The 13,193-nt window shown below is 42.0% G+C and overlaps 1 protein-coding gene across 5 annotated transcripts in view; it reads right to left on the bottom strand.

Annotated features, from left to right (window-relative positions):
* Positions 1 to 13,193, bottom strand: part of ASAP1 (ArfGAP with SH3 domain, ankyrin repeat and PH domain 1) — a 160,628-nt gene that overhangs the window by 18,151 nt on the left and 129,284 nt on the right. For all 5 annotated transcript variants that reach the window (XM_072151179.1, XM_072151183.1, XM_072151180.1 and 2 more), the window contains 3 exons: positions 6,466 to 6,566; positions 6,314 to 6,383; positions 118 to 205 (listed from right to left, as the gene is read on the bottom strand). In XM_072151179.1, coding sequence (XP_072007280.1) covers positions 118 to 205; positions 6,314 to 6,383; positions 6,466 to 6,566 — 259 coding nt within the window. The remainder of the gene's footprint in view (positions 1 to 117; positions 206 to 6,313; positions 6,384 to 6,465; positions 6,567 to 13,193) is intronic.

The following is a 13,193-nucleotide window of genomic DNA, read 5'->3' as shown; positions in this document are numbered from 1 at the left end:
CATTCAGATATAACACAATGTGCTCTTTTTATGCGTCTATTCTATGGGATAATTGGAACGAACCCAAAAAGTTTAACCAGCACATTTACAGGACAATAATGAGGAGCGTCCACATACGTGATATCAGGTCGAAGCATTTCTTCTCATCAGCGTTGGGTTTCACTTGGCAGGTGAGCAGGTTCAGCTTTGCAGGTGGCCTATTGGACTGGAAGAATGAACAGGTATCAGAAACCCTGCGCCAACATCAGAGACACTGAAGCCGTGCAGAGATGTAATGATCCGGGCTAACAAGGTGTCTATGGCGCTCCGAGGCCCGGCTGTGCCCAATCACAATCCACAAGACATAATGAGGAGAGAACGAGGTTACCTGGACCAGACAAGGGCGTCCTAATTGCCTGCAGAGGGCTCTCAGAGGCGACTTCTGACTACTGTGCCGCTCGGTAAGGGTGATGGCACACGGTCAGGTTTTCAGATGCAGTTTTTGAAGCCAAAAGCCGGTGTGGATCATAATGGGTGAGACAAATAATTGAAAGGTGCTGCTCCTCCTCCTACTTCTACTCCATTCCTGGTTTGAGCATCAAAAACTGCATCTGAAAAACAGACCATCACCCTGTGCCATCACCCTAAGGCCAGCAGCACACGTGGCATTTTGAACCCTTTTTTGGCCGTTTTTAAGCAGCCTGTTAAAAACCGCATGTGGTTTTCCCGTTTTGTCTGTTTTTTCCCAATTACCATAATTATCTTAATTGGGGAAAAACTGACAAAAAAACAGAAAAAACACATGCGTTTTTTACAGACTGCTTTTGTCTGTTTTTCAATTCTCTTAACAAGAAAATTGGAAAAATGATCAAAAACGCATGCGTTTTTTTAACTGAATGCTTACAAACCACCTAAAAACGGGCTCAAAACGCTGCGGTGCCACCACCCTTAGGGTGAAGACACACATGGCGTTTTTGGGCCGTTTTTACTAAGTGCGTTTTCAGATCGTAAAAAACGTGTGCGTTAAAAAACGCATCAGTTTTTTGAAAACGCATGCGTTTTTGTCCGGTTTTCCGAATTTGTGCAATTAAAAACGGACAAAAACGGATGCGTTTTCAAAAAACGCATGCGTTTTTAAAAAACGGATGCTTTTTTTTAACGCATGCGTTTTTTACGATCTGAAAATGCACTTAAAAACGGCCCAAAAACGCCATTTGTGTCTTCACCCTTAGAGGTAGAGGGATGTCCAGCAGTCACCAAACACTCAATTTCAGAAATTTTCTTGTTTGGGGTCCTGCATCCAGAAAGAGGCACCTACAGGGTCCTGGATCATGATCATGAGCACTGATGCGGAGGGCACAATAGATACAGCAAAGTAGTTACAAAATAACTTCATAGTAGGTCAGGACTGATACATTGTAACAGCACAGCTGTCCTGATAGTTTGCTCCACTATTTACTTGTGGAAAGTGATCCGTGTAGTGACAGCGCTTGCTGCTCTTTCCTGCATCGCTGCCAGAACATGCAACGTAGTGCAGGATTCACCGGTGCAGAACAATGGCAGAGCAAATATTGACACATTGCTGAGAGTCCTGGTATAATAATACCGTAAGTCGCCGATAAACCCTATATCATCGAGGGCGAGATTAAGAATTAAAGGGCAACAAATTGCTTGGGGGTAAAGCAAACAGATGAGAGATAGAGACTGGTGGATGTGTCCGGTACTGCACAAAGGACAGGAGTCGGCACATTTCCAGAAGGAATAACAGAGGAATCGGCATTAGTCCAGGCTCCAACCCTCTGTCAGTTCTCCTTATCGTGCAGGAAACCTGTTACTATGCAGACATGACCTTCTCCTCTACAGTTATTGGTTTTAAATGCTGTAGAACTACAAATCCCAGCATGCTATGACCAAGCACAGCTGTCCCGAATCCTGACAATGATGGAACTTGTAGTTGGAATAATAACTGCAGTCATCATTATACAGTGAAGCCATAAACAAATATATACAAATCCCATAAATAATATATGCGAGAATTGAAAGCTCATGGTAAATAATGTATCAGCAGGCACTGATCGCTCCCCGATGATCTCCCTGGCCGCAAGGTGTTCTGGGAAATGTAGTTCAGTTGAGGTAAAGACAAAGCAGCGATATGTAGGGTATACAGGCTCTGCTACTGATGGGGTCTGTTGGCGATATCCCCTACAAGGGAACCCGTCAGTAGTGGTGACCACGCAGACTGGCTTCAGTATTGTCCCTGGAGATGGATGTAATCATACCCTTGTGTATGTTGTTAGTAGCAGTAGGAAAGTGAAATATGGATTTAAATTCCAGGATTGTAACACCTGGGGAACACCCTCACACTGCTGTGCTCTGTGCACTATGCAGCCACTGGTAGGCATGATCACTGGAGAGACGTGTAATCAGACCTTTGTGTAGGTTGTTAGAAACACAACTGTGACATGTGGATTTATATTCCAGGTTTTTAGCTTCTCCAAGTGCACTGAGAGTTCGTCCTCACACTGCTGTGCTCTTAGCAATTTACACTAAACTGCCCCACAGTCTGTCAACGATGTTCTTAGTGAATGCTATAGTATCCAACTGTAGGCTTGCTACAGCCTTTACTAAAAACTGAAACAAGGAGGGGCTATGGACTGGTTCAAGAGCACAGCAGTGTCAGGACACAACCCCATGCACAATCCTGGAATATAACTACATATCTAACAATACTGCTGCTACTAACAGAATACACGAATGTATGATTACACATCTCTCCAGGAATAATGCATACAACTGGTTGCAGAGAGCACAGAGCACAACAGTGTGAAGACACGTCCCAAGTGGTTCAACAGCACAGTAGTGTGAGGAGATGCCTTCATGCACAATCCTGGAATTTAAATTCATATATCACAGTCCTGCTGCTACTAACAAATAAACAAAGGTCTGATTACACATTTCTCCAGGGATTATACATACAACTGGCTGCAGAGAGCACAGAGCACAACAGTGTGAAGACACGTCCCCATTGGTTCAAAAGCACAGTAAAGAGTTTGTATGTTCTCTCCGTGTTTGCATGGGTTTCCTCCGGGTCCTCCAGTTTCCTCCCACATTCCAAGACATATTGTTAGGATGTTTAGATTGTGAGCTCCATGGGGACAGGAACGGATTTGCCATGCTTTGTGCAGCGCTGCAAAATCTGTAGGCGCTACATAAATAAAGAATTATTATTATTATAGTGTGAGGACATGCCCTCATACACTATCCTGGAATTTAAAGACATATTTCACAGTCCTGCAGCTACTAACGACGTAAACAAAGGTCTGATAATACATGTCTCCAAGGACATTTCCTAACACTGGTTGCTGCCCTTTAAATTGTATATGAATAATAGTAGAAGACCCCTTTATGTCTAAGTCTTCTGTTAGAGAGACTTGCATAGTCTTGGATTATGCCTCCGCCGCTCGCCGGTGACTTGTCGAGTTACAGGTTCACATTTAACCAGTGGAAAAACAAAATCACCTCTTGTTTCTGAGCTCCGGCTGTTCTGGTAATTGTGTAATACGGACTATTATCCCGGCACGGAGTTAATGCATAATTAAAGGCACGTTCCGGACTGCGCCACGTGCGCCAGGAGAAAAACACAACTATAGTGTAAAGACTGAAGGAGTAAAAAAGGAGAGAGAGGGAGTGGAAGAGTCCACCTGTTACCGGGGTAAACCGTTTCGAGGACCCACTACTGCCCCTTTTTGCTCCCTGGGGATAGTTAAATGGACATTAAATTAGTGTAACTGCTGTACATTGTAGAAGTGTGGGAGGAAATCCGTAAAAACATGAGGAACGGCCAGAAAATGTGAGCAGATGTTGACCTTGTAGGAGTCATAGTCACAGCAAAGCAACCTCTGTGCCAATCTAAGGCACGAGTTTCCATAGGTAGGTACTATGTGACACATGGGCTAGGCTGCCCTTCTCACCAACAAAAGATAGGATGTGGTGTAGACAAATATTAGACAGTATGGGGCACATTTTCTTACCTGTCCGGAGGAGTGCGCCCAATATCCTGCATGTGTCACTTCCCCGCTCAGGTCTGACAGAGTTCACCATCTATTTTGTGCTGCATGTAAGTGCTTGATCTTGCGACACAATTTGAATGTTAAATTGCGCACTCAGTCCGAATCAGTTGGATCGTCCGGCGGCACGCCCCCCTCCACTTGTGTCGCATCCCTTGAGGGATGGGATGGAGATATTGGGGCACATTTACTTACCCGTCCGAGTCGCAATCCCCGATCTGGACTCTCCGACAATGATGCACTGTGCCGCGATCCACGTAGATCTTCCTCCCGATGCATGTAAGTGCATTGGATGCGACATAAATTTAAATGTTAAATCCCGTGCTCAGTCTGGCGGCCATGCCCGCTGATTTGTGTCGCGTGAAAGCTGGCACGATTGCGACACTATCCCTGGCGCGATCCCTGAAAAGTCGGGAAGCCCGACGAAAATGTGGGCGCAAGACCCTTAGTAAATAAGCCCCACAGAGATGTCCTGGCCTTAGAAATTCACTGAAAACCATCATTTTTCAGAATTTCTCAGTGAAACTACTTGAGGAAAAACATATTCCATATAGTGTTCCTGTAACATTGGTAAGTAGCCATGAAACGTTAATGTTGCCAGTTGTTTCCTGTCTAGGGTTCTTCAAAAACATCATCTGATGACAAATGGGTTCTCCAACACATGACGAGTCTCCATCACTCTATAGAGGTAACTTTTGGTTTTCGGGACCTTGAATGACAAGGTCCATGTTGAGGCCATGTCGGCATACCTAGCCTTTAAAGGGCTTGTTCACATTCAGCAAATAATGGTAAACTGGTTTGTCTAAGGTAAAGTTATACAATTTTCCAATACATTTTTCCATATCGATTCTTCATGGTTTTCTGGATCTCTGCTTGCTGTCATTCTATAGGAAGCTTCATTGCTATCCACAGGAGGTAAGCGATCTGACCATGGACACACAGGTGCACCCCTCATTATATCACACGGCACAGAATACTCTCTGTGATACTAACGAGCCGCGCACCCTTGTAACATCACATGACCATGGACAGATTTCTATTCAGCGGAAGTAATCATAGACGCTTTCTATAAAAGCACAGCAAGCAGAGATCTAGAAAACTGAAGAATCGATACCAAAATAATATTGTAAGTAAAATTGTACAACTTTTCTTTACACAAACCAATCAATCAATCAAATCAGTTATTTGCCGAAAGTGGACAACCCCTTTAAGGCATCTATGAATCTAAGGTTATCCCACCAAAATGTTTGGAACCTGCAAACCATCTTATGAGTATGTGTGTATCCTTAGACTTCCAACTTAAGATATCCAAATTGTAAAGTTGGACCTTAATGGGGAACCTGTCAGCAGAGTTTACCCAATGAAAATCTAAGCTAATTGATGAAATTTTAATTGTAGAATTCCCTCTTATGTGACAGATCAACCACAATGAGGACACCTCCATACTCATTGCTGTAGATGGTTTGGAAGTCCCAACCATTTTGGAGGGATAATCTGAGATGCTTATATTATTATATTAGGTATGGGGGCAGAGGCCAGCACCAATTTGGTGCCCCTGTACTTCAGTGTTCGTCCACGGATAAGGAAAGAGGAGCCACGAGTCTTACTACCCTCTCGCAGGACAAGCCTCCCATATGAGACTTGTGTAAATCGCATATGTATTTTCCCCCTCCCCAGCGGATCTCACACCTTACCTTCTCCATATGATGATTACAGCAGAAGACAATGACCCCGACGTAACAAGGAGGAGTCAGACCCTGCCGCATGTTATCCACATGAGCAGCTGCTTACTGGTTACGTGTCCACGTCGCGGCTTATGTGAGTGACTGGCTAATTGTTGTCAGCCGCGGCGCCTGCCAGCGCCCGTCAGATGCTCGCCCGCCCGCCATGCCAGGGAGACGCCGGCAGATACATGGGAGACATTCGGAGGAGCAGATTTATTTGGTTCTGCTTTGTAGTATCCGCAGGGACCCGGCCAACACCACAGAAGCTTCTCCCAGGGAAGGAGACATTTATATCCCTGCAGGATGGAATCTCATCTATTCTGCAACTTTTCAGAAAACATGTTGCAATTTTCTTGCGCAACAAAAACTGAGGGTAAAACTAAGCAACTCGAGAAGAACAAGTCTACTGTGATTTCAGGGGGAAAAAATAACCACATCTATATCTCTATTACTTTAAATAGTTGTTTTTATACTTTTTTATGCAACATTATTGTTATTTTTGGTATATATTTGAAGTATTGATATTCTATATAAGAGACTTACTGTGGCATGGGAGATGGTGAGGATCCCATTCTTCACCATACACTTTCTTCTTTGCCAAACTTTTCTCAGGCTGAAAAGGAAACACAATCTGCTGTCACCTGCAGCCGCCACATAACCGCATCCCCCACGTCACTACAAGTCCTGCTCCTTACCCATCGCTCTTCTTTAAGATGTAACCTTTCTTCTCGCTGCCGTATTCCTTGTTCCCCTGGAGCTGGTGCATACTGTACCCCCCCTGCTTACTCTGCGAATCCTAGAAATAAAGATAAATATTGATGCAAAGAAAACAAAAAGGCGACTCATACTACAATATCATCAGAAATAGTGTAACCTATAGAGAATTATATTTTTGTACATAGGGGGCAGTATTATAGTAGTTATATTCTTGTACATAGGGGGCAGTATTATAGTAGTTATATTCTTGTACATAGGGGGCAGTATTATAGTAGTTATATTCTTGCACATAGGGGGCAGTATTATAGTAGTTATATTCTTGTACATAGGGGGCAGTATTATAGTACTTATATTCTTGTACATAGGAGGCAGTATTATAGTAGTTATATTCTTGTACATAGGGGGCAGTATTATAGTAGTTATATTCTTGTACATAGGGGGCAGTATTATAGTAGTTATATTCTTGTACATATGGGGCAGTATTATAGTAGTTATATTCTTGTACATAGGGGGCAGTATGATAGTAGTTATATTCTTGTACATAGGGAGCAGTATTATAGTAGTTATATTCTTGTACATAGGGGGCAGTATTATAGTAGTTATATTCTTGTACATAGGGGGCAGTATTATAGTAGTTATATTCCTGTACATAGGGGGCAGTATTATAGTAGTTATATTCTTGTACATAGGGGCAGTATTATAGTAGTTATATTCTTGTACATAGGGTGCAGTATTATAGTAGTTATATTCTTGTACATAGGAGGCAGTATTATAGTAGTTATATTCTTGTACATAGGGTGCAGTATTATAGTAGTTATATTCCTGTACATAGGGGGCAGTATGATAGTAGTTATATTCTTGTACATAGGGAACAGTATTATAGTAGTTATATTCTTGTACATAGGAGGCAGTATTATAGTAGTTATATTCTTGTACATAGGGTGCAGTATTATAGTAGTTATATTCCTGTACATAGGGGGCAGTATGATAGTAGTTATATTCTTGTACATAGGGGGCAGTATTATAGTAGTTATATTCTTGTACATAGGGGGCAGTATTATAGTAGTTATATTCTTGTACATAGAGGGCAGTATTATAGTAGTTATATTCTTGTACATAGGAGGCAGTATTATAGTAGTTATATTCCTGTACATAGGGGGCAGTATTATAGTAGTTATATTCCTGTACATAGTGGACAGTATTATAGTAGTTATATTCTTGTACATAGGGGGCAGTATTATGGTAGTTATATTCTTGTACATAGGGGACAGTATTATAGTAGTTATATTCCTGTACATAGGGGGCAGTATTATAGTAGTTATATTCCTGTACATAGGGGGCAGTATTATAGTAGTTATATTCTTGTACATAGGGGGCAGTATTATGGTAGTTATATTCTTGTACATAGGGGACAGTATTATAGTAGTTATATTCCTGTACATAGGGGGCAGTATTATAGTAGTTATATTCCTGTATATAGGGGGCAGTATTATAGTAGTTATATTCTTGTACATAGGAGCAGTATTATAGTAGTTATATTCTTGTACATAGGGGCAGTATTATAGTAGTTATATTCTTGTACATAGGATGCAGTATTATAGTAGTTATATTCTTGTACATAGGATGCAGTAATATAGTAGTTATATTCTTGTACATAGGGGGCAGTATTATAGCAGTTATATTCTTGTACATAGGGGGCAGTATTATAGTAGTTATATTCTTGTACATAGGGGGCAGTATTATAGTCGTTATATTCCTGTACATAGGGGGCAGTATTATAGTAGTTATATTCCTGTACATAGGGGGCAGTATTATAGTAGTTATATTCTTGTACATAGGGGGCAGTATTATAGTAGTTATATTCCTGTACATAGGGAGCAGTATTATAGTAGTTATATTCCTGTACATAGGGGGCAGTATTATAGTAGTTATTTTCCTGTACATAGGGGGGTAGTATTATAATAGTTATATTCTTGTACATAGGGGGCAGTATTATAGTAGTTATAGTCTTGTACATAGGGGGCAGTATTATAGTAGTTATATTCTTGCACATAGGGGGCAGTATTATAGTAGTTATATTCCTGTACATAGGGGGCAGTATTATAGTAGTTATATTCTTGTACATAGGGGGCAGTATTATAGTCGTTATATTCCTGTACATAGGGGCAGTATTATAATAGTTATATTCTTGTACATAGGGGGCAGTATTATAGTAGTTATATTCTTGTACATAGGGGCAGTATTATAGTAGTTATATTCTTGCACATAGGGGGCAGTATTATAGTAGTTATATTCTTGTACATAGGGGGCAGTATTATAGTAGTTATATTCTTGTACATAGGGGGCAGCATTATAGTAGTTATATTCTTGTACATAGGGGGCAGTATTATAGTAGTTATATTCCTGTACATAGGGGGCAGTATTATAGTAGTTATATTCTTGTACATAGGGGGCAGTATTATAGTAGTTATATTCTTGTACATAGGGGGCAGTATTATAGTAGTTATATTCTTGTACATAGGGGGCAGTATTATAGTAGTTATATTCTTGTACATAGGGGGCAGTATTATAGTAGTTATATTCTTGTACATAGGGGGCAGTATTATAGTAGTTATATTCTTGTACATAGGGGGCAGTATTATAGTAGTTATATTCTTGTACATAGGGAGCAGTATTATAGTAGTTATATTCTTGCACATAGGGGACAGTATTATAGTAGTTATATTCTTGTACATAGGGGACAGTATTATAGTAGTTATATTCCTGTACATAGGGGGCAGTATTATAGTAGTTATATTCATGTACATAGGGGGCAGTATTATAGTCGTTATATTCCTGTACATAGGACATTATCTCACATACTCTCATGGTGGATGATGTAGGTGCAGTTTTTCACTTTGTACTTAAAACCAAAAACTGAGTAAATATAGAGGAATAAGCTGACATTGATATCACTTACTCTCCTAGACTTCGATCAGGGAAGCAAATAAGAGACGAGGAAGAAAAAAAAAAGAGCAAACCACCAATTAAACTTAACAAGTAAATAATCACAGACATCGCACTTTGTTAATGCTGCAGAGATAAAACATTCAGCAGTTCCTTACAATGTGATGATCCAAAATACTGACGCCAGGAGACATCATTAACATCTCCTTTTATCTGGGAAATCCCATTCATAGACCGGGGCAGACTGCAGCATTATGAATACAGCTCTGAAGTATAAGGCAATGCTTTGCCATTTCCCATTTATGCTTCAGATGAAACCTGTGGTTGCAGGCACAGAATGCGTCTCACATCATGCAGGACGTAGCAGAAACACAACGCACAATGCGCTATAGTTCTTGTCTCTGCTCTATTGTTGCATACAGTACTATAGTAACATCGCAGCGCTGAGGCAGGTAGAAGTAACACAACGTCTTTACAAGATTCTTATATAAAAGTTGATGAAAGTTTTATACACACGATGCGCCTCCTGCCAGGATCCAGGATCAACAATCCCGCGACTTCCACAGCATCTCCCCAGCCCACGCCTCGTCTGGCGCTATCATTCTGTAGTAGCGCATTTTACCCAGCGTGAATACATTACAGCGCGGTACGTGACAAAGCGGCATCTCACATGTTCTACCAGATACTTCAAGCAGGATGGAAATCGCTAAACATTCCCCTTCATGATATCACATTACTTCTCACATCGGCCCCGGCAGAGGGTTCCTTTACCACCCATAAAACTGATTAAGTCAAACCTGTCATTCGGTTGTGGGGGTTCCCAGTCCGGCAGTATACTGGGAAATCTACCATCAAAATCATATTCCAAGGACCAGACACTGTGACTGTAGCAATCTTCTTACCAAGGCCTCCTTCCTTCTAAAATCAACTAAAATTATACGAATATGCCTGAAGTGCTCTACCAGAGCCCCTCTGTGCTGTAGCACCAGTGTCCCTGGCTTACCATGCTTGAGTTCAAGGGTCAATTTCCTTTTCGCCTGTAAATCACAAAAGCTCCTGGTGTATACACTGAACGTGTCCATAGAAATAGTGTCAGGTAGTGGCCTTGCGCAGTGCATGTTGTATCCAGCAGGAAACACTGGATGATAAAGTGCAGCACTAGTGCACTACATCTTTCAGCTGGAGAGGGCAGTATACACTCAGTGGAGAACATAAGCAGCTATGGGGGAACTGATGACACTGTATGGTCTCCATCCCCGGCCTCCGCTGAGCTTATGCACTGGGGTGTCAGTTATGTAATTCGGGAGCCACCTGGGACATTGGCAGCAACAAATCACTGTCTGCTGCTGCTGTTCACATCTTTAACCACACTTAAGGGGGGAAGGAGCAAAAACCCGATGATGTATCCCAATGCATGAGCATACAGTGAGATACAAGAGCCAAACCGGATGATATGTCCCAATGTATGAACATACAGTGCTATACAAGAGCCAAACCACATGATGTATCCCAATGCATGAGCATACAGTGCTATACAAGAGCCAAACCGGATAATGTATCCCAATGCATGAGCATACAGTGCTATACAAGAGCCAAACCGGATGATGTATCCCAATGCATGAGCATACAGTGCTATACAAGAGCCAAACCGGATGATGTATCCCAATGCATGAGCATACAGTGCTATACAAGAGCCAAACCGGATTATATGTCCCAATGTATGAGCATACAGTGCTATACAAGAGCCAAACCGGATGATGTATCCCAATGCATGAGCATACAGTGCTATACAAGAGCCAAACCGGATGATGTATCCCAATGGATGAGCATACAGTGCTATACAAGAGCCAAACCACATGATGTATCCCAATGCATGAGCATACAGTGCTATACAAGAGCCAAACCGGATAATGTATCCCAATGCATGAGCATACAGTGCTATACAAGAGCCAAACCGGATGATGTATCCCAATGCATGAGCATACAGTGCTATACAAGAGCCAAACCGGATGATGTATCCCAATGCATGAGCATACAGTGCTATACAAGAGCCAAACCGGATTATATGTCCCAATGTATGAGCATACAGTGCTATACAAGAGCCAAACCACATGATGTATCCCAATGCATGAGCATACAGTGCTATACAAGAGCCAAACCGGATAATGTATCCCAATGCATGAGCATACAGTGCTATACAAGAGCCAAACCGGATGATGCATCCCAATGCATGAGCATACAGTGCTATACAAGAGCCAAACCGGATGATGCATCCCAATGCATGAGCATACAGTGCTATACAAGAGCCAAACCGGATGATGTATCCCAATGCATGAGCATACAGTGCTATACAAGAGCCAAACCGGATGATGTATCCCAGTGCATGAGCATACAGTGCTATACAAGAGCCAAACCGGATGATGTATCCCAATGGATGAGCATACAGTGCTATACAAGAGCCAAACCACATGATGTATCCTAATGCATGAGCATACAGTGCTATACAAGAGCCAAACCGGATGATGTATCCTAATGCATGAGCATACAGTGCTAAACAAGAGCCAAACCGGATGATGTATCCTAATGCATGAGCATACAGTGCTATACAAGAGCCAAACCGGATGATGTATCCCAGTGCATAAGCATACAGTGCTATACAAGAGCCAAACCGGATGATGTATCCCAGTGCATGAGCATACAGTGCTATACAAGAGCCAAACCGGATGATGTATCCCAATGCATGAGCATACAGTGCTATAAAAGAGCCAAACCACATGATGTATCCCAATGCATGAGCATACAGTGCTAAACAAGAGCCAAACCGGATGATGTATCCTAATGCATGAGCATACAGTGCTATACAAGAGCCAAACCGGATGATGTATCCTAATGCATGAGCATACAGTGCTATAAAAGAGCCAAACCACATGATGTATCCCAATGCATGAGCATACAGTGCTATACAAGAGCCAAACCACATGATGTATCCCAATGCATGAGCATACAGTGCTATACAAGAGCCAAACCGGATGATGTATCCTAATGCATGAGCATACAGTGCTATACAAGAGCCAAACCGGATGATGTATCCCAATGCATGAGCATACAGTGCTATAAAAGAGCCAAACCACATGATGTATCCCAATGCATGAGCATACAGTGCTATACAAGAGCCAAACCACATGATGTATCCCAATGCATGAGCATACAGTGCTATACAAGAGCCAAACCGGATGATGTATCCTAATGCATGAGCATACAGTGCTATACAAGAGCCAAACCGGATGATGTATCCTAATGCATGAGCATACAGTGCTATAAAAGAGCCAAACCGGATGATGTATCCTAATGCATGAGCATACAGTGCTATACAAGAGCCAAACCGGATGATGTATCCTAATGCATGAGCATACAGTGCTATACAAGAGCCAAACCGGATGATGTATCCTAATGCATGAGCATACAGTGCTATACAAGAGCCAAACCGGATGATGTATCCTAATGCATGAGCATACAGTGCTATAAAAGAGCCAAACCACATGATGTATCCCAATGCATGAGCATACAGTGCTATACAAGAGCCAAACCGGATGATGTATCCCAATGCATGAGCATACAGTGCTATACAAGAGCCAAACCGGATGATGTATCCCAGTGCATGAGCATACAGTGCTATACAAGAGCCAAACCGGATGATGTATCCCAATGCATGAGCATACAGTGCTATACAAGAGCCAAACCGGATGATGTATCCCAATGC

The sequence above is a fragment of the Engystomops pustulosus genome, chromosome 5 (genome assembly GCF_040894005.1).
Source record: "Engystomops pustulosus chromosome 5, aEngPut4.maternal, whole genome shotgun sequence".
Classification (NCBI taxonomy): domain Eukaryota; kingdom Metazoa; phylum Chordata; class Amphibia; order Anura; family Leptodactylidae; genus Engystomops; species Engystomops pustulosus.
The sequence above is the reverse complement of the archived record's forward strand: the minus strand, read 5'-3'. Positions and strand labels throughout refer to the sequence as shown.